General features: G+C 36.9%; 1 protein-coding gene across 1 annotated transcript in view; it reads left to right on the top strand.

The window, feature by feature from the left end:
• Positions 1-21,904, top strand: part of FAT4 (FAT atypical cadherin 4) — a 184,216-nt gene extending 162,312 nt beyond the window's left edge. The window contains exons 12-17 of the mRNA XM_068543414.1: positions 5,236-5,321; positions 6,515-6,694; positions 10,232-10,356; positions 12,034-12,251; positions 16,286-16,547; positions 19,123-21,904. Coding sequence (XP_068399515.1) covers positions 5,236-5,321; positions 6,515-6,694; positions 10,232-10,356; positions 12,034-12,251; positions 16,286-16,547; positions 19,123-20,987 — 2,736 coding nt within the window. The 3' untranslated portion in view covers positions 20,988-21,904. The remainder of the gene's footprint in view (positions 1-5,235; positions 5,322-6,514; positions 6,695-10,231; positions 10,357-12,033; positions 12,252-16,285; positions 16,548-19,122) is intronic.
• Positions 21,905-24,343: the final 2,439 nt, after the last annotated feature.

Consider the following 24,343-nt stretch of genomic DNA (forward strand, 5'->3'; position numbering starts at 1 on the left):
TATTCATTTTTTTATTCCAACTCTCTCTCCATAGTTCCCCCAGTCTTCAACAACAATCAAAGATTTTGGAAAAAGTAATTTGTAACAAAAACTATTTTTAAATATTTTTGGATTTTAACGCTGACCTTTTAAAACCATAACTGCTCTTTAAAATTTTTATTTCACCCTAAAAATGGAATAGAATGGTTAAAGTATTAAACCAACTATTAAAAGAAAAATTAGCCAAAAGAACAAAATAAATACTCTGAAATTTTTTTTAAATGAAGAAACTGGGATCTAAATGATTATAATTTTACCTCTTGGCTCTATGACAAGCTAGAAAAATATGAAAAATATGGTAATTATATAGTTCTGAGATGGATGAAATGAATCATATGAGAGAAGTATTTTTGCCACTAAACTTCAGGAATACTTTTTATTGTTGTACTACACGTAAGCAACTTGCAGAAACGATATTGAAAATGTTTTTACCATGTTTTTGCTAGCTTTTTCTGTGATCCATAATTAACTTTACAAGCAAAAATTTTGTGCGCTCTATAATTACCAACTTCGTAAAGCTATAAGACAGAAGCTACCTTATAACATTAATTTTTTTTCTGACAAATATGAATAACAAGTTGTCCTTATCAAAGGACAAAATTCTCCATTTGCTTCCAGGAATACTATAAATCTATGTTGAATTGGCATCAGATACAATGGCTTTTCTCTCCTCCACTCTAATTTATTACATTAAAGAAGATCTAAACAGCTTTAAAATACAGAACTATTTGCAATTATGGAAAAAAGAGAATAGTGATTAACCCTAAAGTGACCAAATGATTTTGTCAGCATGGTCAAGGTTAGCTGTTCAGATATTTCATCAGGTACATTCACCACATCCATTGTGTTGCTTTCAGAACCCTACTAGATTATTAGATGTATGCCATTTGAATATAATGAGAGGTGAGAAAACAGAAAAAGGAGTACAAATTTATGAATTATTTTAATTCTATATTGTCTTCCATTTCCTTCTGAACTTGGTGTTAATATCTGTAGCTATAACTTTTTTCTAATACATTTAATTTATAAAGTGTTTATAAAATTACCCCAACATTTTGAAAATGGGAATGAAACAAAAATAAAATTTAGTAAGAATAATTATAATTAAGATCATTTAGATTCTAAAAATAATCTATTTAAAAAATCTATTGAAAAGCACTCATTGGAGGTCTGATTTGATAGTAATTCAGATGGCTTTGTTAATTGGACAGAAAATCAAAATGTGAAGATAGTATCTCCACATTTTTAGCATTATCACAAATAGTAATATAAATTATATGTAAAATTGCATACATTTTGTATGAAAAGGTGCTTAATAAATTTAATAGAGGTATAACAAATACATCTTGGAAATAATTTTTCAGATTAGTAATAGGTAACTACACTCAGTTCTGCCTGAGATTTTTTACACCAACATAATATGAAACCAGTGTGCTTAGAGGACGATCTCTAGGAGAATAGGGATTTAGAAAATTCCAGTGTCCCTGATTATTGATGTACCCAGTCATATTGAATCTGACTAAATTAGGACAAACGTGGAGTCTGGTGTATATATGTAGATTGGTGCTTATGTTAGCCATAATGATTTTCTAATACTGAAAGGGAAACCTAATGGGGTTGGTAGATACCACTCACCACAACCCTCCAAGCATGTGTAAGGTAACCATATTGCTAAGATGTTGTCAATGGGCTCTTATATAGAATAGAGGATTTTACGTGGTGACCTCTAAGGTCCCCTTAAACTTCATGAACATTTGATTTTATCAAAGAAGGGCTTGGGAGCAAGAGGGAGAACAGAGAAAGAGGCACCATGAAATATGCCCAAAGGGAAAGAGAAAGAAGTATTTCAGTTCATTTGTAATATGTCACCATAGTCATGAGGTTTTGAATAATACTAAATGTGGGAAAAATGCCCTTGTCATTATTACTTCAGTCAGAGGAAAAATCTCTCCCTATTTCAGAAAACATCCAAAATAAGGCCCTACTGGATTTTGAATCTGTTGTTTTCTACGGTTCAAAAGGATTTTTTTGGAAACTGGCAAAATCATTAACTTCTCAGCTTTGAATCATTGCATAGACAGGATAAAAATATCTCAATTTACAGTGGTAGTGGTAGAAAAATTCAACAGTAAAAGAAGGTACATTTAACTCTGAAGATTAAATTGAATGAGCTATTATTCAAATAAAACTTTCCCTCAGGTATTTTTTCCTTTGAGTTGTATCACTAAGCTTTTAGAAAATAAGAAAAAATATATTAAGTATTAACATTCATGAAAATATGATACCATTATGCAAGGTTTTTTCCCTAATTAAAGCATTCATAAATATCCATGTGATACTCTCTAGCTTGTAATAACTTTAAGGATCTCTAGAATGGATGGATAGCTTACATAGTATACATAAAGATGTGTTAACATTTTGTTTTAGAAGTAAATTGAAAGGAATTGTGCTTAAATTAATAGTCAACATAAACATACACTGTATTATGGAAACCTAATACCTCTTTTGAGATTGAATGTCCCTCAAATTTATAGATCACTGGAAAAAATTAACTTCTGAAAGAGTTAACTAAATAGGACATGAAAGTCTTGATATAGAATTGGAAGGTAAATGTTCCCTAAAAATGTTAGTATTTATTATAATTTCTTTGAGAAGGTGGTAAAAAAAAATTACATGGCTTATGAGAGTTTGTGGTATGGAGTTTATAATCAGTTAGAATAATTAACTTATAGAAATATTTTTAAATAGTTTAGACACTAATATTTGAGGCACAGTAAGTATAAATTGGCCCTATTTATTATTTCTGAGATGTGAGATATTTAAGATATACTTTTACAAATCCTAAATATATACTTTTATGGACAATCCCTTAAAGTCATATGCAATATCAATAAAAAGGTGATATTAAGGAAACCAATCATTTCCATACATAATGAAAGAAGATAGAAAACCTGATACTTTTGCATTTAAGTCAAAGGTAATGTTAACTTGCTTAACTTCTCTGTGCTGTGTTTCCTACATTTGCTTTGCTTTCATTAAAATTAACCTCAAATGACAATTATTCTCTTTTTTTTTTTTTTGTTACTGAAGAAACTTTATTCCCAGAACAAGTGTGAAAATGTCTTTTTATTGGTACTAAAAGGGAATTTTAAGGCTGTAATACCAGCTCTTTATTCCTTAAAGGGAAGCAGTTACTATAATGATGTACTTGGAGCCACACGGCTAGTTAGCACCTTCCCTCTTCTTCGGGCAACCATGAAATCTATTATGTTCCCGCAGGAGGGCAGTTTTCAATGAGAAATTGCTACATTTGTAAAGAACATATTGACCGTGATGAAAAGATTTTATCCACATCTACACGATGATGACAAAATTGGACATGACTAAAAGGTTTGGGCAGCCCAATTCTCAGGAACAAAACCTAGAAACAAATGTCATGATACCCATAAAAATGCCTTGATGTGTCACAGGACACCAATCTAAGCCTTTAATTCACATTCCAGTGCAGATGGCCTCAAAGGTGTTTTGGGTCAGAGGTTTTTAATTTTTTTTTTTTTTTTTAGCAGAACAGCCCTTTTCTCAAAATTTTACATGGAACCCAAATATGTAAACAAAAAATATATATTGCTGGGCCAGTCTAGGTTGAAAATCATAGGATGGCAGTTCTACCCAGCAGTGGCCCCTGAGCTTCTGAAAGAATTTTCCAGGCACCATGAGATCTCATGAGCCCCCCCACCCCCCGCCCATAAACTCTGATACTAAATTGGAGAAGATCAGGAAAAATGAAGGAGGGGGTATGGCAATAGAAGAGACTGTGCAATTATCCCTCAAAGACTGATCACACCCTAAAGGGACTTTACAATTACTGGATCCTACCAAGTTCTAAACCACATTAGACTTAATAGCATTAATTTTTTTCCTTCAACCTGGTAAGTGGGAAGACAATTGTCCTCAAGACAATTATTCTTATAAATGCTTTCATAGTATTTATTTTTCTGCTATACAAATGGACAAAGTTGGATTAGTCTTGTCCTGTGGTATTCAAGTAAATTTACGTAGAACCTTTGATTTTCTGCATTAGGAGAAACCCTTAGTCCTTCTGTGTTTCTGGATTCAGGGTTAGGCCTCTTCCTATGAATTACTGGCCATGTTCTGAAATACCACATTCTGAATATCAACTTTATAATCTCACCAATTAAGATATCCAAAGTTTTGCGGAATTTCACTGCAGTTTGGGAAACAAAGGGGGGGGGGCATCATTACAGCCTTGTAGAGCACAGAGTAACTTGGTTATGCAACAGCCATGGTCTTAAACTGGACCACAGCCATCCCCAATGGCCATTGCCCAATATAGAGAGCCCTGACTTCATCATATTCTTGGTCCTGGTGACCCTGACTTGATGACTTTGTTTATTGATCAAATGGAGTGTTAATCTGTCCTACTAAACAGAAGACTTTTGTCTCAGGGGAATATGCACCCCTTAGGATACAAAAATAATTACTGTTAGTTGTGGTTTAAATATTATTGGTGAGTTTCTACTGTATAGCAATATATAATAATGCATTCAGATTATACATAAATATGCTGTCATATGCCATTTATAAACAATGATTCTTATAAATGAAAAGAGAATCTAATCGACTTGTTTAAATTATCTCAAACTTTATCTTTTATACAAGTATTACGATCTTCATAGTTTGCAGTAATAGTATTTATATTATACTTCCAAAATCTTTTTGTGAATATGACTGAAATATTATTGGAAATAGACATTTGAAAATTAGGAAACTAATTTTTTTTTATTTGTTGGAATAGTTGGATAGTCGGATAAACATTTTTCTTAAGATTGTAATCCCAGGAAGCTGTCCCAGACTTAATGTATGATATCCTAAGAGACATTAATAACATTTTTATTCTTTCATCTATAAAACAAAGGGGCCGGAGATTTTTAAAAGTACCCTCCCACTTCTTACATGCAATAATTTCACAATTTTACCTTTAGATATATCAAAGAAATATGTACCCCTAATTTGAGCATGCATTATAATTATATAATATTATAATATACTACATCAAAAATGTATTTCAACTTTAAAATCATGTCCATATAGAAACAAGTCCTGGGTAGTGTTGGCTGAAAAGGACAACAGGGTCAGTAGAATCCAAACTGAACATTTCTTTCTTTTGCTTTATAGGCAGCTTCCTTAACTGTGGACTCTTGTTCTGAGAACCAAGAACCAGGGTACTGCACTGTCAGTAATGTGGCAGTTTCAGATGACTGGTAAGTACAATTTTTAGTTTGATCTTTATTATTACTTGACATTCAAAATGAAATTATACCTTAACAATCATTTTATCATGCTCAGTATTATATAAAAGTTTAAGATATTTTGTCTTCTCCAAAGGGATTTTCGTACTGTAAAATGAAAAGTTAATAATTAGTCTACAAAATGTGTAAAAAGGGTGTAAAAATGAAGTGGTACAGATGAGGATAAAGTTAGAGAAAGGGAAGATGAACATAGCCTATCCTCTTTGAGAAGCTTCATGAAATAGTTGCACGTGACCTGGGTCCTGCAAAAAGGTTAGGATAAGGATCCCACCTCTTTTAAATGTATTTTCTGAAAGTTGTATGTGACAGTGATTGGCAGATATTTTTCAATAGCACCTGAAGGTGAAATACAACATTACCTCACCTAAAACATAAGTGATTTTGTTAGAAATAGTAACAAACAGAGAAAAAGAAATAGTGACACATCATTCATTTGCTTTAATCAACTTATTGGCATTCCTTATCATCTCTGTAGTGAAGGAAAATGTAATCTGACGTTAATATGAGAGTTGTCACTTGTACTGCATTTTATTTTCTTTCCGATAATATGCTCCTTCTCTAAGACTCAACATTGTTATATACATCACATGTGACTAAGTGAACATATTATTTCCATTAGTTTTGTTATTTTTCATACCCTGAAAATCTAACAATCACATGCATCCATAGGTAATGTTTGCCATTCAAATATACCATGCTTTAATACATGCCAGAAAAAGTTATAGTCACCTCTTCTTTTATTTATTTGTTTGTTTGTTTATTATTTTTTTGGCTGCATTAGGTCTTAGTTGAGGCACGCAGGATCTTTCGTTGTGGCGAGCAGACTCTTCGCTGTGGCGCACGGGCTTCTCTCTAGTTGTGACAAGCGGGCTCCAGAGCACGTGGGCTCTGTAGTTTGTAGCACGCAGGCTCTGTAGTTGAGGCGCGCGTGGGCTCAGTAGTTGTGGCACGGGGCTTACTTGCCCTGCGGCATGAGGGATCTTAGTTCCCTGACCAGGGATTGAACCCATGTCCCCTGCACTGGAAGGTGGATTCTTTACCACTGGACCACCAGTGAAGTCCCTAGTCACCTCTTCTTAAGCTAAACATTGTACTGAAATCTATTGCTTTGGTATTAATACACGTATCTTTCCTTTCTTATGCAGGACTCTTGACGTTCAGCCAAATCGAGTCACAGTTGGAGGTATCAGAGTGCTAGAACCAATCCTTCAGAGGAGAGGACACGTGGAAAGCCACGATTTTGTCGGGTGTGTAATGGAGTTTGCCGTCAATGGAAGGCCTCTGGAACCAAGCCAAGCTCTGGCAGCGCAAGGCATCCTAGATCAGTATGGCAACCTTATTTCTTACCATTTTAAAGAAAGACACCAAAAGTGTATGATGATTGAGCATCAAAAGATGAAATTCTTGTGCCCAAAGCCCTAAAAATACCAAATGTATTATGCTGTTTTGAATTTTAATTTTTTACTTATAGCTGTGAAATTTGGGAAAAAACAAATGGATGTGTGCATATATGTATGCATATACCTTTTACCTTACATAGTTGTGAAGAATATATGAGTTAAGTAAGTAAATCACATTGAAAGGAACCTGGCACATAGTAATATATAAGTGTTAGCAATAATATGTACAAAAACTATTTGAAATTAAATAGTTTTACATATAAATGTACGTATTCCCTTGGCCTGGCCCTAGGCTCAACTAAACAGACACGGCAGATCCTTGCTCTTGAGGGGTTCATAGTCTCTTTAAATCCCTGATTGTTGGCCTCTAGTGCAGCCATAATTATTGCCTGGCAATATATTATATTCCCCTAGTTTAGTCACTTTTCACTTCCTCAGTAACTATTTCATGCCTGTTCTTTCCATAAACCTCAAACATCATCTCCTGCATCCTTTTCCCAGCTAATGAATTTGCTTCCTAACTTGCTCAGAAAATTGGGGCAATCGAAACAAAACTCCCCAAAGCTCATTCCTCCACATCTGCCCATGCAGCCTAGAGTCTACCCTGTATCCTATCATTGAATGAACTGTTCTTCTTCCCACGAAGACCAACCCCTTTTTATGTGATAGACTCCATCCCCCCAAACCTTCTTAAAACAGTACTCCAGCTTTCTAAAGTGTTTCTTTTCTCATTTCAATTCAGGCTGCTATTTCTCTCCCCCCCCACCCTTTTATTTTAAACTTGGTTAATCCCATTTTCACATCGTTCTGTCTTTGTCAAGTGATCAATAACCACTGTGTTGCTAAAATCAATGGTCAAGTCTCATCTTATTTGAACTTCAGCAACATTGAGAACAACGTTATTAGTTTGTCCACCAGCACACGGTACGCCCCCGGTTTTCTACTCTGATTCTTCTTCTCATCTCCTTAACCTCTTCTCTTTTGTATCTATACTCATTTTTTAAGTCATTTTTTATAGTCCTTGCTTTTAAGTACTATCGCTAAAGCTGATGACTTTGAAATGTTTATCTTAAACTTGACCTCTCCTCTGAACTTTAGACCCTCATATCCAACAGCATACGGAATATCCTGCGTGTACTTCTAACAAGTATTTAAAACTTAAGTTTGAAACTGAACTTGTGGCCTTCCTTCCTGACTTCTCCCAAACCCACTCCTTCCAGGTTTTCCCATCTCAGGTAATAATAACTCAGTCTACCCACCTGGTCAGCCACAATTTGTAGACCACCTTTGACTCCTTTCTTTCTGACAAACCACATTCAATCCACCAACAAACAGAAGTCATGTCAATCTGCCATATTTAAAATGGATAACCAACAAGGACCTATTGTAGCACAGGGAACTCTGCTCAATACTCTGTAATAACCTAAACGGGAAATGAATTTGAAAAAGAATAGATACATGTATATGTGTAACGGAATCACTTTGCTGTACACCTGAAACCAACACAACACTGTTAATCAACTATACTCTAATATAAAATCAAAACCTTTTAAAAAGAAAAAAGAAATAAAATAAAAACAGAGGTCAGTTCTTACCCTGACTTATAAGGCTGACCTCCCTCTTGTCAACCAAATGGACCAGGAACTGTAAAGAGGCATAAAGGCAGTTTATTTGGGGTCTTAGAATTGCAACTCAGGGATCACAGATTCCAGCAGAAACCAAAGTAATGTCCCACCAGAAGAAAATGGGCAGGGGTTTTTTATAGGGAAAAGAGGGAAATTAATGCAGAATTTGGGTTGGAGGGTAAAATTATTCTGTACATGTGATTGGCTTATGGAGCACATCTCATTTGTTACTGGGGAAAGGTATGTTTTCTTTAGTCCAGAAAAAGTCCAGTTCTCAGCATTATTCTTTCCTTTTTGCAACTTAGCAACTATTCAGCGGTTTTAATTTAGTGCGTTCAGCAGACATCCAGCATGGGTGGCAAACGTGGAGGTCCTTAGGTCATGTCCCAGCCATTTCTTTTATTTATTTATTTGTTTATTTTTGGCTGCATTGAGTCTTCATTGCTGCGCGTGGGCTTTCTCTAGTTGAGGCGAGCAGGGGCTACTCTTCGTTGTGGTGCGTGGGCTTCTCATTGCGGTGGCTTCTCTTGTTGCGGAGAATGGGCTCTAGGCGTGTGGGCTTCAGTAGTTGTGGCACGTGGGCTCAGTAGTTGTGGCTTGTGGGCTCTAGAACGCAGGCTCAGTAGTTGTGGTGCACGGGCTTAGTTGCTCTGCAGCATGTGGGATCTTCCCGGACCAGGGCTCGAACCCGTGTCCCCTGCAATGGCAGGCAGATTCTTAACCACTGTTGCCACCAGGGAAGCCCAAGTCCCAGCCATTTCTGAGATAGTTCTTTCCACACCCTTTACTTCCTCACCATTATCTACCTATTCTTCTCCTTGCTCATGCTGTTCTGACGATATTGGCCACTTGATGTTCCTGAAACATGCAAAGGACACTTTCACTTCAGGACTTCCTCACTCGGCTCTTTCCTCTCCCTGGAATGATCTTCTATCAGATATACTTTGCTCTCTCTCCCTTTGTTTAGGACTTTACGAAAACAGATCCTTCCTTCACTGCCTAACCTAGAGATCCAGCAATCCCCTCAAAACTCCCAATCCCCTTTCTCTGATTAATTTTCCCATAGAACTTCCTTCTTTCTAACATACTACACAATTATCTAATTTTTTTGCTTTTTGTCTGTGTCCCCCACAAGGAAAAAGAAATATTCCATGAACACATGGATTTTTTTCATCACTTTATCTCCATGCTTAGAACCACGCTTGGCAGGTAGTAGCCATTCAGTAAACATTAGGTGCGTGAGTTGTCTGGTAGAGGAGATGGGTATTCAGATAAACATGTGGCCCCTAGAGCACATGAACCAAAGTGTTTATTTGACCAAGAGGCTCAATTAAGAATTAATTAAAAAAAGGGGGACTTCCCTGGTGGCGCAGTGGATAAGACTCTGTGCTCCCAATGCAGGGGCCCAGGTTCGATCCCTGGTCAGGAAACTAGATCCCACATGCATGCTGCAACTAAGAGTTCGCATGCCACAACTAAGGAGCCCACAAGCCGCAACTAAGGAGCCCACATGCTGCAACTAAGGAGCCGGCAAGCCGCAACTAAGACCTGACACAACCAAATAAATAAAAATAAATATTTTTAAAAAAAGGAATGATCACCCCTTTTCTTTATTGCGTAAGTTGTTATTTTGTTTAATCTTCTCCATTATGAATGAGACAGGGCATGTGTTATAGGACACCTTGTTAGATTAGATGCTCCAAATATAGTTGTAACCTGAGTTTCAAAGATTTGAGTTCATGAAAACTAAGCAGGTTCATAAAAGTTTATATCTAATTTTAACAAATTCCCGCCACCCGATTTTGTGCTTCATGCGTCTTTATTCTGTTTATTTTAGGTGCCCTAGACTAGAAGGTGCCTGTACTCACAGTCCCTGCCAACACGGTGGCACGTGTACGGATTACTGGTCGTGGCAGCAGTGTCACTGCAGAGAAGGACTGACTGGGAAATACTGTGAAAAATGTATGCAAGCTGTTTCATCTTCTGCCAGAAATTATAGTAACCATTAAAAGTATAAATATATGCACCTAAATATGTAATTGAAGTAAAAGAATTATGTTTTGAGTCTAAATATTGAAAAGATTAAATGGGCAATACTTGGTAAAACACAGTGACCTTTTTTAATTCATGTTTTCACCTGAGAAATAGTGAAATCCTTTGAGAATTATTTCCTAAATATGTCCTTCATTTCCATTTTATAAATATATCACTTAGTTATTTTTGTTTTACCTATTGGAATGCTAGACAATTTACAAGGTCAGGGGCTATATTCAGGCTTTGGCTTAATATTATCTGCATTTAGGGGATATCTCTGGTGAATATGTTGTATTTGGTTGAAAAGTATAATACTAAATCACTAAACACTGAGTTCAAAACATGCAATGGCAATAAAATCTGTTATAGTTCAAGGTGATACTTAAATTTTAAATTGCAATTATTGGAATTGGCTTCAAATATTACTTTTTAAATTCTTTTATTAGTTATTTGTTTCTAAAGCCTAATTTTATTGTTATTAAGACATTAATGATGTTCAAGCCATCATTAAAGCATGGCATTCTCTAATTTCAAGTTGTATATCCCACTAACTAGCCCTAATGGAGTCTCTTCTATAAAAATCGCTTTATTTTCAGATAAGTGGTTACTGCTTAAATCATTGCACTTATCTGATCACTTTTTAAGTAGTCATTTGATTCTATTATAATATGAGAATGAATAGAAATTTATGATTAAATTACGTATATACTATAATCGAAAAGATCTTAGTAGCAGAGTATAATTGTGTTTATTTAGGATAAAATCAAAACATGGGAAAAGTACATTGTCACATGATATTTTTTAAAGTAATGAGTATTTAGTAGGTAGGAACCCAACTATATTTGGAAAATAAAATGTCACTCACTTGAGCAATGCCTGCAGTTTTATTTTTTAGTTGAGATATAATTCACATACTACAAAGTTTACCCTCTTAAAATGTACCATGCATTGCTGAAGCCCTTTTGAGCTCATTTTCTTTATGTCCTTTCTTTAGCTCTATTAACTATAACACACACTTTTATACTTCAGAAGTGTGAACATTTTATCAGATTATGAAAAATTATAATTACATATGATGTTTATACATGATGACAAATTAAATTCGACGTGATTATTACTACTAATAAAGTTACTTACAAATGTGAATGTTTGTACCATTCTTTGTTCAAATTTTCCATGTTAGAGGCTTTAAAGATTACAAATCATTATAACTGTGAAAACATATATGGATTTATTAATTTTAGAAACACAGTGAAACTTATAATCAGATTCTTCAACTGTATATTTTTAACATGAGGCTATCTCTCAAGGTATTCATAATGTATGTAGCATGTATCAAATATTTTAATGAATATTTTCCAAATGAATAATTATCATAAAATGTTTTCTATTTCATGGTTCCAAAATGGATTTAAGCATTTGAAATCAACTTACACAATAATTCACAAGTGGGAATTATTTTTTCAGAGGAGGATATAGGGACGCTAATTCCAAAATCTTAATATTTTCATTGTCCTTTTTTTATAATTTTTTTGTCACCAAAGAAACTCTTTAAGAAATGCCTATTGGATGCATTCATGCTTCCCTTTCTTCATTGGCTTTCAGCTATTACTCCTGACACGGCCTTATCATTAGAAGGCAAAGGGCGCTTGGACTACCACATGAGTCAGAATGAGAAGCGAGAGTATTTGTTGAGACAGAGCATCCGAGGCGCCATGTTGGAACCTTTTGGTGTGAACAGCCTGGAAGTAAAATTCAGGACAAGAAGCGAGAATGGCATTTTAATCCATATCCAAGAAAGCAGCAATTACACTACTGTGAAGGTAAGATAAAAGCTAATGGTGACTTCATTTGATTAGACCGCCTGCTGTGTCATGGTTTAAATCACTTCTCCCATAATTTCTATCCTTTTCTTCACAACCCATTAGAGTTCCGACTGAGGCTGGGCACTATTCCAATATCATCTATCTTAACTATTCCTCAGGCATTGGCCAGAGTAACAAAGAACTGAATGGTCTGGTTTCTAAACACTTTTGTTTAGAGTAGAGAGCACTGCTGTGTAGGCCAGCAAAGAAAGAATTTGTTGCAATCTATTTTGCCAGATAAAAATTTATATTGTTTTTACCCTACTTTTAAACAAAGTGAAACAAAAAGATAATATGTCTTTGAAATGGAAAAATGTGTTTTCCCAAGAATTATTCCAAACACTGTTATGTATATATTAATTGGAATGACTAGAATAAAAAACTTTTTGAAATTTTCTGGCTTTATTCTGGAACATATATTCAATTCACTATCCAGGTAAATCCTGTAAAGTTAAACACCTTTGGAATTTATAGTAAGTAAAATTTCAGTTAACTCCTCCAAATAATTTCTAAATAAATATTTTTGAAACATTATATTTCATGATTGATTTATCATTAGGCTTTTACACATTTTTTTTCTCAGCTATAAATAAGATGCTAAACTGGTGAATAATTTCATTACATATGCATTTCCTGTCAGCTCTCAGCTTTCTTAATTTCTAAAATGATTATTCTGCTTTCTTTCCCACAAGTAAGACTTCATCTTTCAGACCATCATTTTTTTTTAGTTTAGTTATATCAACTGCTTTTTTATTAATATCATTCAGTCTATTATAAATCTGCTGGTAATTTTTATATGAATTTTAGTTAATTCTTAAGAAAACAAATCCAGATTTCCTGAATTATTTTCACTTATAACTCAATATTTTGAAAATTACTGAAAGCTTAGTTCATAAAGAAAAGAGCAATATGCATAGAAAATTACTAGGTTTAATTCACATAAAATACTAAAAATAAAAACAGACATTCACCTTTGAACTTCAGCTTCTTTATTCTCAAAATTTCTCTCTGTCCATGCCAACTCAGTTGGTATGTGGCCTGTACAGAGCTTTAAATAGTATAAAAAACAATCTTTTTAAAATTCTCATAATCGCCATAGTCCAGCCATTCTCAGCTGGGGGTGATTTTACCACCCCTCCACAGGGGATATTTGGCAAAGCCTGGGAACATTTTTATTGTCCTGGTTGTTGGGAATGAGAAGGGTACTGCTGCCAACATCTAGTGGGTAGAAGTCAAATACGCTGCTAAACGCCCTTCAATGCACACCACAACACCCCACAAGAAAGAACCATCCAGTCTGAAATGTCAGTGCTGAGGTTGAGAAGCTCTGCCCTAATCCAGTTGGAGAATATCTTCAGGTTATAATTTTACCTCCATCGTTGAAACAAAGAGCCCAGATCCAGAATTAATAGAGTAACTGCTGCAAAACGAAAACACCCAAGTCACTGTATAACGTTATTATTCGGTGTTTATGGTTTTCATTGAAAAGTGTATTGGAAGTAAAGAAAGTAAGGAAAGAAGTAGATCACCATATTCTACCAGAAACATTTTTTATATGCATTGAGAGGCTTTGACATTGAGGTCTGTGCGTTATCTGTTAGGCTGCTTCCAAGTCCTCGTGCCATTTAAATGACATATGAAATATTTCTGTATGTTATCTCTTTAAACCAAGAGATACAAAAACAATGTGCTTGAAGAAATTGGAGACAGAATATTTTTCTTCCTCAAGGAAGAAGCTGAATGTCGACATCCGTTTTTGTCACCATAAAATCTTGCATTTCCAACAGGACAGCAGCATGCAACTTCTCCAGATTTCGTTGCATTGGTAGCAAGCACTTAGAAAGAGATTTCTTTTTCCTTGAAGGGAAAATGAGTAAAAATAATGACTAATGCAGACCCAAAATGCACATTTCTTTTGTATGAAAATTTTGAAAGGCGGTTTTTCAGAGATTCAGGGGTTTGGCAGGTGGAGTAAATAGATTAAAATGAAACAGTGATTAAGAAGAACTGAATAGACAGGAAGAGAGTGACTTTTGTAAGTAAGCAAGTTACTTGGATGACAGGAATCCGATCTGCTTATCCAGGCGAGGAAGCAAGTTAGAATGGACTGTTACTTATCAGTTAGCTTATCAGTGACCAAGGCCCCTGGTTTTCTTCTGTCTTTCTTTTGGCTCAGTTTCTGACAGTTGCTTTTTCTCTCTCTCTCTCTTTTTTCCCCTTCTTTTCTTTCTTTCTTTTTTTTTTTAATTCAGATAAAAAAAGAAACTAAGGAGAGAAAATTTCAGAGAGGAAAACAAAAGAAAAGCATTCTTATGTATAACGGCTTTTGAACTGTATTTAAAGTGTTTCACAAATCTCTCTTCTTTCATGGCACATTGGGTATCTCCATATTTGGAAATGTGATAATGCCAGATGATGGGCTTTGTTTCTACTCCAAGTCAATTCTGGTTTTTGGTGTATTGTTTGTTTGTTTGTTTTTCTTTTGAAGTGAGGCCAGGTATGCCGTACAGAGTTAGGATGATTCCGAGCTCTATAGAGTCAAAAATAAATAAATGAGCAAATCAATCTATGAATAAATAAAACCAAGCAAAAAATGAGCATGACGTTTCAAAAGTTAGGGTGGGTAGAAGAGTTAGGTGGAGTATTATTGGGGAGAAGGAGAACATGAGGAATGTTGTAATGGAAACATATATTCTTATTCATCCTACTCCATGGTATGCTCCAAGGACCTTTTCATCAGAAATTGGTCGAATGAAAGGATGACATGGTGTGATCAATTAGGAGAGAAACACAAAGCTTGTGGAAGGCTCTTCGCAAGGCTTCTTTCCAAAAAAGACTCTGGCTATAACCAAAGAGGAGTTGCTGTTTTCACTGTCTGTTTCATGAGACATTGCCCATTCGATGAAATGTTATTGTCATTTAACCACAATTTTCTTTTTTTTTTCCCCCCTGGGTTCAGTACTGGAATATATTACTATCTGGAGAAACTGCTTTAATAAAATATTACATTATGAATAACTTATGTAAATGTGTTAGGCATATTTTCCATAAAGTAAAAATGAACTCATTTTTAATTCTACCAGATGTGTTTGTTGCATGCAGAAAAAGCATTTGATCTGAGTGACAAAATAAACGGATCCATCCTTTCATTCCCGTCATTTGATACGCGGTGCCACTTTATCCGCCGGCCGAGGCACCAGCTCTGTCTGGCAGTAGTGATGGGATTATGCTCTTTTCATCCTGCCTTATAAATTATTTCATTTTCTAAGTGTCTACTTAGAAAACTGCAAACTTGGGAGCTGGAAACTGGAGTTAGAGCATCCTGTTACCCGATGTTCTACTGGGCAAAGTAAAAGAAACCAAATATCCCTTAGATAAATTTTAAAAGACAGCCAAAATAAAGACTTGTCCAGATGCCTCATTATTAAGAACTCACCCTTTATTCATCGTCGTGGTCATCTTAATAAATAATAAGCATGATTTTTTATGATAAAATTCCAGTGTGTAATAGATGACAGGTAAAACAATTTCTTTATGTCTTCACTTTTCCAACTGTGCTTCATTTATAGTTAATCATTGATTTCTCTTTTTGGATATAGTTTTAAATTTTTTTGTTAGCTATGGGCCACTTATTAAACAATTTTTTTAAACTTGCAATTGCCATTAAAATATAAGTACTCATAAAAAGGTGTGATTTACCTATCTTAAAACTAGTATTCACCCTGTTATTTATCTCAGTTGCGTTCTGGAGAATAAATCTATACATCTTGAAAAATTAGTTATAAATATAAGAATATCTTGAAAACTATTGAACCTATTAAATGTGAAGGTATATGTTACCTAAAATTGTAAAGGCATACTCTAGCACAACCAGACTCCTCAACTGTTCTCTCTGCTTTATACTGATCAATGTTTTAAGGTTTCTTGACACTTTTATTTTTATTCAAGCATATCATAGTTTAATTGTACACTACTTTTAATATGTTTCACAGATTAAGAATGGCAAAGTACATTTTACGTCAGATGCAGGAATTGCTGGGAAAGTGGAGAGAAATATTCCTGAAGTCTACGTTGCTGACGGCCACTGGCATACTTTTCTAATTGGAAAAAATGGAACAGCCACAGTATTGTCCATCGACAGAATTTATAACAGAGATATCATTCACCCTACTCAGGATTTTGGTGGCCTCGATGTGCTCACTATATCTCTTGGAGGAATTCCTCCTAATCAAGCTCATCGAGATACTCAAACAGGTAAAGGCTTGTGTTGAGTAGAGACACAAAAGAAAGGTAAAATTGTTCCTCTAAAAGTAGTTGGATATCTGATAATGTCCATTATGAATATTCTAAGACTATCATAACTATCTTTAGAAAGCTGGTAATAAATTATTGGTCGTCACTTTCTTTAGGCATTTTCTACCAAGTTCATAACTCAGCCCAGGGTGTTTTGATCCTTTCCTTGTGTACCAAATATTTATTTATACATTCATTCATTTACTCATCCGTTTGTTCATTCACACAATACTTATAGAGCCCTGTAGGTACTTGGCATGAACTACAATGGTGGACTCTTTCCATAGAATACATGGTCCTGTAAGGAAGACAAACATCAATCAAATCATTACACAAGTAACTATATTATTTTAACCTATGGTAAATGATGTGAGAAAGAATATAGAATTCTAAGAGATTGCCAAAAACGTGGAGAAGGGGAAACTTCTCTGGAAATTGACATTTGTACTTAAATCTGAACTGTGAAGATGAGGATGGGAAAGTATGAAAGTTAATTTATATTGATGGGAACTAAAGGGGAAGAAGTAGATTAAGTCAGGATCACAGAACCCAGAATATTGGGGACTGATGTCACAGATGAAACACGAAGTTGGAGAATGAAAGTTCTCCTAGACTATGTGGCAATTTTTGTCTCATTCTTGGAACAATGGGAAGTTACTGAAAAATTAATCACAGAAGTATTAAAATCAGCTATACAGTGACATTAAAGATCTTTCAGGCTACACCATGGAAAATACATTGGAGAAGGACAAGAGGGGACTTGCACAAATTAGCTGGGAAGATATTGCAGTGATCTACGCAAGGTATTGTGTGAGCTTGGACTAGTTTGGTGGCACAGGAGTTTAAAAGTAGTGGGTAGGGAAGAATATTTTAGGAATGAAAATGAGCCAGAGTGTTGATGCTTTTGGTAAAATTCAGGAAGGTTTCTGACATTCCAACTAATGGGTAGTGCCACTAAGAGAGGAAACTGCGGAAGGGTGCAAAAAAAAAAAAAAAAAATCTATGGGGAACATCAAGATTTTGTTTGGAGCTTTCTGAGTTTGGAGCACCTTTGAGAAAGACCTTTGGGTAGATGGGTTAGAAATCAGGAGTAGACCAGCTGGAAATACTTATTTAGGAGTTATGAGTATCGAGCAGGTAACTGAAGTACTGGGCATGGATGTGATAAGCAAATATGAGGGTGTAGAGTAAAAAGCAAGCCCAGGGCCTCACCTTGAGTAATTCTAAGAACCAATGGTTGTTTAGAGGAGAATGAGACAGAAAGGGGACTAAGCCATAGAAAGAAAACCAGGAGAGGAGGAACAAAAGTAGATGTCCCAGGAGCTCATGGAAAAAGAGTGTATCAGGGATGGAAATGACACTAGGGTGGAATGATGCACCAAATAAGAGGAAAAGTGAAAAATGTGTTGCAGAGTAAAGGAGGCAAAGCATAAAAGTTAAAGCCTAGGTAATAATTAGTTCTTATATATTTAGCCTGTTTTAGAATATGGATGCTAATTCATTTGGATGTTGTAAGAAAATAAGCCAATGTAAATTATGCCCTTTTGTTAGTGTCAAGATATATTCTTGGGCTTTGTGACTGGTGCATTAGCAATACTAGCACACAAATATTAGTGTAACAAAGACTTTCTCAACTTTTTAAAAAATCATCGCCCTCTAAGGAGCTGTGTTAGATCTTCTTTTCCAACCCCTGCCATCACTACCGCATATAATGTTAATTGAATGAGTATACGCCATTTTTTTTTATTGAAGTATAATTAACTTACAACGTTCTATTAGTTTCAGGTATACAGCAAAGTGATTCAGTTATACATATATATGTATCTATATATATACACACAGATATGCACATACAGATTCTTTTCCCTTATAGGTTATTACAAATTCTTACAAAATATTGAGTAGAGTTCCCTGTGCTATACAGTAGGTCCTTGTTGGTTATCTATTTTATGCATAGTAGTGTTTATCGGTTAATCCCAACCTCCTGATTTATCCACATCCCCGCCCCCCGTGCCCCCGCCACAAGTATACTCTATATCTGCCCTTTGGAGGCCCACAAGTCATGGTCATAGCTAAGATTTTTCTTTTGCTCCTTAAGACGCTATGTTCAACTCCCCCGTTGGGAGCCGTACCACCTCCACTGAGAGTGCAAGATCTAACGCTTGAAGCTATTGGCCTATTTTGGTTCTTTTTAAGTAGTTTTAAAGTAAAATTTATTTTTATGGATGTAATTCTTGGTACATAGACTATAAAAATAAAACCAACAGATAATTAAAGGAGGGATAAAACGAAGACGCAGCCTGTTAGAGCCCTTCATGAATGTTCACCACGTTTTGTTATGGAAATCTTACTCATCTGGCTAACTTCTGTTGTAAGATGCACAGATTTATTGCCTTCGAACGGGGTGATGGCGCTGGGACTGTGGTGTCTAAACTCTTGTGATGTGATTGCGAAGCTTCTCTTGGGCAGATCTGTGCAGCCTGTTAAGCCTTTGGTTTTCACTAAAACGCCTTATTGCCCCTTCTCGCCCGGGCAGGGTTTGATGGCTGCATCGCTTCTGTGCTGTACGGCGGAGAAAGTCTTCCTTTCAGCGGGAAGCACAGCTTGGCCTCCATTTCGAAGACGGATCCCTCAGTGAAGATGGGCTGTCGTGGCCCGAACATTTGTGCCAGTAACCCCTGCTGGGGGGATCTGCTGTGCATCAATCAGTGGTACGCGTACAAGTGCGTCCCCCCCGGGGACTGCGCCTCCCACCCGTGCCAGAACGGGGGCAGCTGTGAGCCAGGCCTGCACTCCGGCTTCACCTGTAGCTGCCCGGAGTCACACACAGGCAGGACCTGTGAGACGGTGGTGGCCTGTCTCGGTGTCTTCTGTCCTCCGGGGAGGGTGTGCAAGGCTGGAAGTCCCGGAGGGCACGTCTGTGTTCTGAGTCAGGGCCCCGAGGAGATCTCCCTGCCCCTGTGGGCCGTGCCTGCCATCGTGGGCAGCTGTGCCACCGTCCTGGCCCTCCTGGTCCTGAGCCTGATCCTGTGTAACCAGTGCCGGGGAAAGAAGGCCAAAAATCCCAAAGAGGAGAAGAAACCGAAGGAGAAGAAGAAAAAGGGAAGTGAGAACGTTGCTTTTGACGATCCAGACAACATCCCCCCCTACGGGGAGGACATGACCGTGAGGAAACAGCCCGAAGGGAACCCGAAGCCTGATATCATTGAAAGGGAGAACCCCTACCTCATCTACGATGAGACCGATCTCCCCCACAACTCAGAAACCATCCCCAGTGCCCCTTTGGCTTCACCGGAGCAAGAGATCGAGCATTACGACATCGACAACGCCAGCAGCATCGCCCCTTCGGACGCAGACATCATCCAACACTACAAGCAGTTCCGCAGCCACACCCCGAAATTCTCCATCCAGCGGCACAGTCCGCTAGGCTTCGCCAGGCAGTCCCCCATGCCCTTAGGAGCCAGCAGCTTGACTTACCAGCCTTCCTACAGTCAAGGTTTAAGATCCAGCTCCCTGAGCCACTCGGCTTGCCCAACTCCCAACCCTCTGTCTCGACACAGCCCCGCCCCTTTCTCCAAGTCCTCCACTTTCTACAGGAACAGCCCGGCCAGGGAATTGCACCTTCCGATAAGGGATGGAAATACTTTGGAAATGCACGGCGATGTGTGCCAACCCGGCATTTTCAACTACGCCGCGAGGTTGGGAAGGAGAAGCAAGAGTCCTCAGGCCATGGCATCTCATGGCTCTAGACCGGGGAGTCGCCTGAAGCAGCCAATTGGGCAGATTCCTCTGGAATCTTCTCCACCAGTAGGACTCTCCATTGAGGAGGTGGAGAGGCTAAACACCCCTCGCCCTAGAAACCCAAGTATCTGCAGTGCAGATCACGGGAGGTCTTCTTCAGAAGAGGACTGCAGAAGGCCACTGTCCAGAACGAGGAACCCAGCGGATGGCATTCCGGCTCCAGAATCTTCCTCTGATAGTGACTCTCATGAGTCTTTCACTTGCTCAGAAATGGAATATGACAGGGAAAAACCGATGGTATATACTTCCAGGATGCCCAAATTATCTCAAGTCAATGAATCTGATGCAGATGATGAAGATAATTATGGAGCCAGACTGAAGCCTAGAAGATACCATGGCCGCAGGGCTGAGGGGGGACCTGTGGGCACACAGGCAGCAGCGCCCGGGGTTGCTGACAACACACTGCCCTTGAAGCTTGGGCAGCAAGCAGGGAATTTCAACTGGGACAACCTTTTGAACTGGGGCCCGGGCTTTGGCCATTATGTAGATGTGTTTAAAGATTTGGCGTCTCTCCCGGAAAAAGCAGCAGCAAATGAAGAAGGCAAAGGTGGGACAACTAAGCCAGCCCCCAAAGATGGGGAAGCAGAACAGTATGTGTGACCTTTGTGTGCTGGCATTATAAAAATATAAAAAACAAGAAACACTCAAACCATTGTAAGGTTGCCGAATAGGGTGGGTCACATTTGCAAAACAGGCCAGTATGAACTGGTGTTAGAGGAAAACTTAAAAATAATAACCACAATGCTGCTGAAACAGACTCAAAACAACTCTTTAATTTAAATATGTTTGGTTGAATTTCTTTTCCTGCATGCATTGTATTTTGTAACTAGTCATGTGGCATGCAGCGTTTGGAAAGGTTTTTCTTACTTACCAATGTTTGATTTGTGACTTTTAAAATTAATACCGTTGCCATTGCCGAAATGAACTTGTGCTTTCACAGTGGGGTATGTGTATTGTTTCCATTGTATTATTATTGTCATGTTTTGCATTGCAAGATCCTTGAGGTTTAACCCATCTTTGTAAAGTGTAGAAAGAGCCCTCCTATCCTTGAATGAACGACTAAGTATTAACACTTTTCAGAATTATGGATTCCGCATTCGATGTTGCTCGGAAATGTCTGAATATTTGAATATGTTTGTCATGACAGTGGGTACTAAAATTAAGTCATTTTGTTCAGCACTTTAGAACTTTCTTACAAAGTTTTGTTAAAAATTCCGAATCTTTTTTGTAAACAATTTTGGTCTTCTGACTTTCATGAGGCTTCCACTTGGAACAAAATGTTGTCCCCAGAACTCTGCCGCTCTCCTGCTGTGGAATGATGTCCTAGCAGCACTTCTCAGAGACACTTTTAAAAGTTATTTATTGAAAAATGTTCTATGCTTTTAAAATTTTAAAGAATCAACCTAAAGAAAGCCTATGATTGGACTTAGTTTTCAGCCATTTAACATTTACCCCAAGTACCCAGTTTTTATAATTTATATAAAGTCAAATTTCAACACTTCTTAACTTTCTGTCATTTTGTAGACCCTTTTTTTAATACTGTGTAAAAACTTTTCTTTACACCGAAGCTGTGTTTTTGATACTGATATTTTCCTATGCTGAATGGTTTTCTTACTTTCAGGGAAGGTAAGAAAATACCTTTTTTACATTTGTTACTTATGTAACGTTCATATTTTTCGCAGTTTGATATTTGTAACATACTGTATGCTTTCTACTTTTAAATGCCAACGATAGAATTAAAATATTTATTTAAAATACTTTGCATTCATAGTGTACTATTAATTTTTCATTTTCCCATACTCTTTCCATGCCCAATTGAGGAAAGTCTTTACTTGTCAATAGGGTATGACAAATTGAATGATAAATGGGCAACATCATTTTCTTTTAAAAAACTTGAGTATGGATAATTGCCAGAACAGATATTTTAAGGTCGCATTAGTGCATTCCCACCTGTCAGGATTCTTGGACTTCCCTAGAGCATAATGAGTCTAGACTAGGTTGGACCTTAGGAGACTAACTTTGTTATGAGCCTGGTTTAAGCATTCTGATAAAAAATGCTTGGAAGTTCCCCCTAGATATGTTCACTAAAGGCCAGCTTTGGGCCAGGCTTATAATAATAGGAGTAGCAATGAATTAAAGCTAATTATGGGAAAATGTCTGGGTCTCATTTTCTCCAAGGATGCAGCCCCAAATTTTCTAAGTCCAGTAGTGGGTAGGAAGAATGACAGTGAAAGCTCTGTAACGCATACCTGTGTTTAATTTATTGATCACTCTGTGGCATAAATTCTAAACAAATTTTACATACTATCTTAGCCAAGACAAACCCCTGTAGTCACATAGTCACCCAAGAGTGAAACAATCCAGGAGAAGAGACTAGCCCAGAAGAAATCCAGTGGTGTATAAATAGTTACATCTGTAATAACAGGACTTCTGCAAACTATGTCACAACCTCAGCACTTTTTGTAATTAAATATCTGCCCCACACCTAATTTGTGCTGAGAATATTATCCTCTACCACTAGTTGCCCCATAATGAATAAAGGTTTTAACTGTATGTAAAAGTTCTCAGTACATAAAATATGAAAACGCTTTTAGTAAATAAAATATTTTAAATGAGTAACAACAGATTGAGATCTGTGGCAGAATGATTGATAGAAAATAAAATGTGGGTATAATTTAAATTATAGTATTCATATAACACAATTTAGGGACTGAGTGTAAGTTGCTAATCTAATTTGGGGGGTTTTTTTGGTCACCTGCAATAAGCCAACATATTTTAGTATTTCCTATGAATTTTAGGATTATGAATCTATGCACCAAATATGGGAACATGTTGATAGCTTTGCATAACTCAAAACAGGATACATTTTTCTTTCTGAGAAACTCTGAAGCATCTCAATGTCCTCAAGAATATAAACTCTATAATTGAGAACAGAGCTAAAAGTAAAATGATAGACATGATTATAGCTAAGGGTTAAGGAGAAGGAATCTGATGCCAGGATTCTGTATTCTAATTCTCTAGGAATTCTTTGTGAGATAGAGAATTACTATTCCCTTGATTAATCAATCCCAGTTTCGGCATAAGATAGAATTTTTATTGGAAAATTTCTAGCCTTTGGTTCTTCTTTAAATCTTTTCCATTGAAGCAAGAACAATACTTATATAGCAAAACAAATCAGAAATGTATGCAAGGAAATTTTCACTCAAGATGGAAATTAATCCTTACCGAAACAGTGACATGACATAACATTACTGTAGTGGAATGGGGATTGAAGACAAACTGACAAGGTAACAATCCCCACAAATTAATTGCTAGTGGTGACCTGCAGTTTCGCACATAAAATCATGCCTTCAGAATTTTAATCCAGCCCTTGCAAGGGTATATTGGCTTGCCTGGAATGCAGTCGCTCTTTGGGGCTCTTCCTGCATGTCTGTTGTGGAGGAAACGTTACTTTCCTTCAGGTACACATAGAAAATACCTTAGTGGGCATGTTGCCAGGAAAAGCAGCTTGTGATCACTCAGCCACAAGATCTGTGGGCTTAGATTGGCGACATGGCACAGGACTCCAATCACTCAGCTCGTAAGGAGCCCATTGCTGTTGCTTTCAAGGCCATTTCCAAAATCTTCTAAGTTAGCTGATTTCATTGACCACTTGTTCAGATATGTTAAAATCATTTGAGGAAAACAGAGCATCAGAAGGGAGTGGAGCACAGCTTCTGCCTCACATGTTGCCCTTAAAATGTTTACCCACCCAAAGGGTGATGAGAATGATAACTGACTTAAACTATTGAAAGCTATGTTCTTTATATTTTATTTATAAGAAAAAAATAAAATATATCACCCTGTGACTTCATTACTTCCCGACAACACATCTAAGAAATCACTATTTTCATGCAAATACATTTTTAGTCACTTGAATTCAACATTATGATAAAATTAATGTGTAAAAGGTGAAA

The sequence above is a fragment of the Eschrichtius robustus genome, chromosome 4 (genome assembly GCF_028021215.1).
Source record: "Eschrichtius robustus isolate mEscRob2 chromosome 4, mEscRob2.pri, whole genome shotgun sequence".
NCBI lineage: Eukaryota > Metazoa > Chordata > Mammalia > Artiodactyla > Eschrichtiidae > Eschrichtius > Eschrichtius robustus.